This window comes from Micromys minutus (assembly GCF_963924665.1).
Source record: "Micromys minutus genome assembly, chromosome: 4".
NCBI classification, from domain to species: Eukaryota; Metazoa; Chordata; class Mammalia; order Rodentia; family Muridae; genus Micromys; species Micromys minutus.
The window spans coordinates 68,730,712-68,737,356 of NC_137973.1; the positions used below are offsets into that span (position 1 = coordinate 68,730,712).

Consider the following 6,645-nt stretch of genomic DNA (forward strand, 5'->3'; position numbering starts at 1 on the left):
GTTGCTTTTGGCATTTGCAGGCTTCAGCTTCAGCTTCTAACCTTCAAGGGTGGAAAGAAGAAAAAGTCCTGAGGAACCAATACAATTTCCAGTCTTCTTACCAGTCTACACGAGTTGCCTGTTCCAGCAAAGGAATGACATGCCGTCACCTGACAGAATCATAAAGAACTCTGAATATCTTCTGTGTGAGATGCAGAAAATCGAATGACCCTAGATTTTAAGGACTTTTCTAGGAGGAACTGTGATCTCCCAGCCTAGGCAAGTGGCCTACTGGAAGACATGCTGTAGCTGAGATTAGACTTTCCGGGTCTTATAGCCTCGATCCGTGGAGACTTGCCTGTTTTCTTTGTGTTCTTATGTTAGCTGGTGTCAGTATTTATTGTTTCCCACTGTGGTAATGCAGGGAATCTGCAAGTGTGTTAATAAATGTTTAGTAGAAATCATACCATGTTTCTTTGTAGAGACAGGTGTGCTATTCGTGTTTTCGAGTATTACTTTTAATAAATAATGGCTGTACTCAGCATACTAAACATTACCTCATGACTGGTGTAGCACTTCCATTGTAGTCCCATAATTTTATCTAGATATGAGTTGGACTATGAGAACTAATTAGAACTGAGACTATGATATCATCTGTCAAAATCACCAAAGGACCAAAGGATTAAGGTATAAGCCAGTAGTAGAGGAGGGAAAGAGCCATTTCATTGGTTTCCTCACTTGTAATTCACATTAGATTCCTTTGATTGATCCATTTCACTAATACCATTGTTTTGATTAGTTTTATTTTCTCATTTTTAGAAATATCAGATGTGGAACAAGCAATCATTACTAAAACTCCAGTCTCTGGAAAATCAACATCTCAACAGTGCTTAATTGAAATATTATTTTGCAATGAGCCACCTTCCTAAAAACGTTTATAAAAATATAGCACTGCCCCCATCAAGAACAGACTCTGCTGTTGAAACCTTGATCAACCTTTACCACTTTCTTGACACATGAGATCAAAATGTCAAGGTGGCTGGAATTCTGGGGAAATTTCGGGAATTGACAAGCTCCACAGGGTAGCTTTGTTTAACATCTGAGATTTCGTCAGCTGAACTCAATGAAAGCTTGTGTTACTGATCTGAAGGAAGGTAAAGATGGAAAGATATGTTATAGGGTCATGCTGATTTTCTTTTACTAAGATGTAATGAAACCTTTCCACTTTAGGGCCATATAATCATTTTTCCTAATATTTGAGTTGCATCTTATCAAAGGTATAAAGCAAGCACATATACAATTCTCATAGAATTGTCTCTATTTTTCTGTGAGAAAGATATCAAAATAGGAGGCAAAAAAAAGAAAAGAAGAATCTACACCACAAACGATTTGACCTTGAGACAATTTCTTAGGTGAAAAGGCTCTAAAAGTGTTAGGAGCTGGTTGCAACACACCCAGCAGGGGTTATTTGTCATTATTTTAGGTTGTTCCAATAACCACCTTAGCAAAAGCCTTTTAAAATAGATTTTTGTATTGCAAAGAAACAATTCAAAAACCAGCATGAGCTAGAGTTACTTAATGTTGTTACTTGAAAACAAGTTGCTGCCACTGGCTGATATACTGTTGCTGCTAGCAAGGCATAACTTCTAAATGCCCCCTTGTTGAGCTGAAATATTACATTAGATATGGCTAACATATCTTTTATCTTCCTATCATCTATGCTTAAGTCCGTGGGGATCAGCTTCTGACAACATCTAATCTTCAGTGATGGATGTGTTAATGCTCTTCTGACTTTTCTGTCTCTTTTTTACTTGTCACTGAAATTTTATAAGTGAGGAGCTCTGGATAAATACAGTTCTATAGCCTAGTATGCATGAAACCCTGAGTTTGATGCCCAGAATAAACATATACAGTTTGATGACAGATTAGATAGATAGATAGATAGATAGATAGATAGATAGATAGGTAGGTAGGTAGATAGATAGATAGATAGATAGATAGATAGATAGATAGATAGATAGATAGAAAAATAAATAGGTAAGTAGGTAGGTAGATTAATAACAAGCATGACTATGCATGTCAGTAAGACCAAGCAGAACTTGGGATGCTGATGTCCCAGTCATGATGAATTACTGAAGGTATATGCATATATACACACATAGTAAGTTTTATTTTGATTGGTTATACATGTTTCTGTTTCACCAGCTCCCATTCTTTACCAGTCTCAGATGAAAAAGAACAGGAAAAGACTTGTGCCTACACTGGACACATACAGCATCATTTGTGTTGTCTTTGTTCCGTAAATACACAGTATGGCATCGGTTTGTGTGTTTATATTACATTAAGTTACTTTAACATTGTAATCTGAGAAAAAAATTTAAAGCGCATGAAAAATATGTATTGTCATCATTTTTAGTAAGAGACCTGAGCATCCGAAGATATTTTCCCCCCTGGAATACCATAGGAGATTGCAAATCCAATTATCTGTTGTTTCAGTAAATATTAAAAAGTGGCTATTTTTATCGGCCCCCATGGGGTCTCACTCTATGGGTGCCGCTCTAGTGAGGAGGCCAGCACACACCATGTGGTCATCATACCGCCCTCTCTCAACTGTCTCTCCTTTAGTCTGGAACTCTGGCTATCGATTCCTGCGAGACCATCTACAGGGATTTGCCTCTATGAGCTCAGGTGCAGTTCACTCTACTGCCCCTGCTGCTTCCATCCTGACATGTTCCTTTCCTCCACTGCCCGGTACAAACATGACTCTACTGCCTGGTAACTCATCAAACAGGTTTGTATGTTAAATTCTCAATCCACAAACCCTCTACACAATAAACTTACAACCAATGAGCAAAGATATAAACTGTCCATCTATATGAGATAAATAGACCCATAGAAACTCTTAGAAATAATAACAACCTCATCAAGCTAGAGATGTACAGAGAGAAATGCACAGCAGCTTTCATGTTGCCTCTGGTCTCTCTTTCTCCATCAATCTCTGCCTCTTCTGCTCCTCCAGCTTCTTTCTTTGCCTATGTCTCCACTGTCTAATCCTGTATTGCCTTAACATAAACCTATAATCTGTGTTGTTTCAAGGGCTTACAGTAGCCTTAGTCAGTGATTGTGTTATATTCACATCACTAAAACAAATACCTAAGATGAGTCAATCTCTAAAGAAAAAAGTTGACAGTTCAGGAGGCTCCAACCTATGACCATTTGGTACCATTTGCCTGTGGCAATATAACATGTCATGATTTTATGTAGAAAGCATGAAGGAGTGATATCACAGTTCTCATGGTCAGGGAATAAAGGAGAAAATACACAATCACCTTCTAGGACACAATTCCAATGGCTCCAGTACCTCCCATTTGGCCCTATCTTTTTTATAATAATCTTTTTTTAATTGACTATTCTCTGTATTTACATTTCAAATTTCATCCTCTTCTCCCAATCTTATCACCGCCTCTCTGATTGCCTCCATGAAGGTGCTTCTTCTCCCAACCACCCTCTCCCACCTCAGCACCTTAGTGTTCCCCTACACTGGGAAAATAAGCCTTTGCTGGGCCAAAGGCCTCTCCTCCCATTGATGCCAGAAAAATGCTATCCTCTGCTGCATATGCACCTGGGGCCCTACCTCTTAAAGGGCCCACCATCTTCCAAAGTAGCTCATTGTGGATCCAAGCCTTTAACACATACGTGATTGTGGAATATTCACAATACAAAGTGTATAAGGACTAATATAGAAGCTATTCACCCACAGGATGAATTAAACCTTTGACATGTATGATGAATGAAGAATCTTGGATGGACTATCCACATAATTGCTCCTTAAAGCAACCTCAGGAACAGGATGTGGTGGCTCGTTTGTGATCATAGCACTTAGGGCATGGAGGCAGGATCACTGAAGATTCTAGGCTAGCAAGGGCTACTTTCCGAGTCTTGGAATAGCCTAGGCTACACAGTAAAATCCAGTGGAAAGGGAAGAATATGAGAAGAGGGAGGAAGAGGAGGAATAAAAAAAGAAAGGAAGTGAAGAAGAGGAGACTAGGGAAAGGGAAGTAAAAAAGGCTTTTTCCCTGAAAAAAAAAAAAAAAAAAAACAGTTCTCATCACATTTAAAGAGCACACTTTGGGGTCTTGTGGGCTCGAACATACTAATTATCTTCTGGCATACATTTCTAAGAGAAAAAGTATGTAATGGGGCATGGGAAACTATTCAATAGTACATTCCTGGACTTGAAACAAAAAAAAAAAAATCTACCAAAATGGATGTTACCAATAATGATATGAAAGTTGCCAAGGACACCTTTAACATTTAGAAATGAGGAGGAGACCATAGACATTTCAAGTCAGGACTTATTTGTTTTTAACTGGAGGAAAATTCTACCAAAGCAATAATGAAAAGTATTGACAGTTATCACTATGTCCAGTGCTGTGAGCCAACCTTGGCCTGTGCTAGAAACACCACAGCTGACGTAAAATTAGAAGCATCTTCTTCTGAAGATGCAGGGGCTACGTTAACATTAACTGCACTGAGGATCATGCACCCCAGCCCACGGCCACCATGCTGTTCTTCGCTTTTCTACTCAGTAATTCCAGGCCACGGTTCTTGGAGTCACACAAAGCAGGGAAACCAGGACGCTCCCAGTCCCAGTTTTTAAAAATGAAAAGAACAGAGAGCATTCCACCACTAACACTTAAAAGCCTAAACGATCATCTCAGATCACACACTACATGTGAGTGAAGGACAAACCTCTAAGGGGCACTCACGGTAGTTCAGTCTGAACCTGTAGCGCACAGAAGAATCTTTAACTGCAGTGTGTGCCTCCTTTGGAGTTGAGAAGAAATCTGTGAGAGGAAGGAAGCTGAAGAGGCTGGGATTGGTGGGACGCAGAATCAGATAAGAACTGACACAGAGAAAAGCCTGCAGAAAGCTACATGCAGGAAACTGTATCTTTTATTGTTGGCATGACAACTCTCAACACAGAGAACAACTGAGAAACTGGGAGAAGAACTGAGGAAGTGTGCGCTGTGGACTGTGCGCTCATAGTCCCAGATGCAGCCCAGAAACCATCGAGATGTGACAAATGGTGCCTGAAGACACTTCTGGGTCACCTTGATTAGTGACGCCAGATATTTGCTCTTTAGTAAAGGTGTTGGAATACTGTTGAGTGAGGATGATTCTGGACACACCCTAATATAGTTTATAAGCATGGCTTGTAAGACTTAAGGCGATCCACTGAACATTTAGCAGACTTCATGAACTCTGATGCTCTTCATCAAGACAACAAGATACAACATAAAAACTGAACATAAATTTCAGATATTATCATGCTAAAATTAGATACAAAGATGATAGATAGACATGTATATTCTACCAATGAAATAAATGAATTATAATTTATTATTAAAATTAGAAAATAAGGTAGATTCACAATCAAATAAAAAAATGAGCATTTCACAACTGATTTGATGAGGACATTGTTGACTTAGAAACAGCCACCTAGGCAAGGATGTTTGAAAAGGGAAAAAGTAAACAGGATTGAATAAATGATCCTCATGATTGGGAATGGCAAATCTATTAACTAAATACTAGTAAATCAAATCCAGCACATTTTAAAAACTTCTGGCGGTGAGATTAATCCCAGAAATCCTAGTGTCTACTTTTTGAAAATCAATCATTATAATTCAGGCAATTAACAAAAAAGAAAATGTTATGCTTTATTTCACTAGACATAAAGGGGCATCTGAAAAAATTCAGTATTCATTCATGATAAAGTATTTCTTAAAATCTAGATAACAAAAATTACCATTAAAAAGCTCATTTATGAGAAATCACTCTTAAATAAATGTTTAAAAATCTAAACTTTCAAGGAAGAGCAGAGACCCAGACACACAGGACTGGCGAGAACCAGGTGAGAACGGTATCTGACTAGCCAGGGGGCAGAGAGATCTCCGCAGAACATGCGGAAAATGTGCCCTTGCCCGGCTTGATCCAGGGATCCAGAAACCCGCCGGCGGCATTGGACCCTCTGTTCCCAGTTGGCAGCTTTTGAGGTGCACAACAGGCGCTTGGACCATCTGCCACCAGGAACAGCGGAGATCCAGGAACACAGGCCAGGTACAAGGGAACGGCGAGAACCAATCACTGACAACAAGATGGCAAGAGGAAAGTTAAAGAACATACCCCAGGAAAACCAAGACAACCTGGCAACACTAGAACCCAGCTCTCCCATCACAACAAACAGCGGAATACCAAACACTCCAGAAAATGAAGACTCAGACCCAAAATCCTACCTCAAGATGAGGATAGAGATCCTTAAACTAGAACAGGAGGAAAAGCATAAAGAATTAGAAGCTTTTAAAGAAGAAACAAGAAAAACACTCAAAGAACTCAAAGAACTAAAAGAAAACAGAACCAAAGAGATGAAGGAACGGAAGAAGGAATTTAAAATGGAAATGGACACTATATAGAAAACACTAAAAGAGGCAACCCTAGAGGTAGAAATCCTAAAAAAAAAAAAGAAATAAAAAGTCACAGATGCAAGCATTTCCACAGACTACTAGAGATGGAAGAGAGAATCTCGGGGGCCGGAAGACAACATTGAAAACATAGATAAAACAGTCAGAGAAGATGCAAAAACCAAAAAGCTCCTAACCCAAAATT

The 6,645-nt window shown here is 39.1% G+C and overlaps 1 protein-coding gene across 2 annotated transcripts in view; it reads left to right on the forward strand.

The window, feature by feature from the left end:
- EMCN (endomucin) overlaps nucleotides 1-535 on the forward strand; it is an 89,962-nt gene extending 89,427 nt beyond the window's left edge. For both annotated transcript variants that reach the window (XM_080915526.1, XM_080915527.1), the window contains one exon: nucleotides 21-535. Coding sequence is in view for 1 of the 2 variants with exons in the window: in XM_080915527.1 (XP_080771653.1) it covers nucleotides 21-40 (20 nt within the window). In the remaining variant the exon portion in view is untranslated. The remainder of the gene's footprint in view (nucleotides 1-20) is intronic.
- Nucleotides 536-6,645: the final 6,110 nt, after the last annotated feature.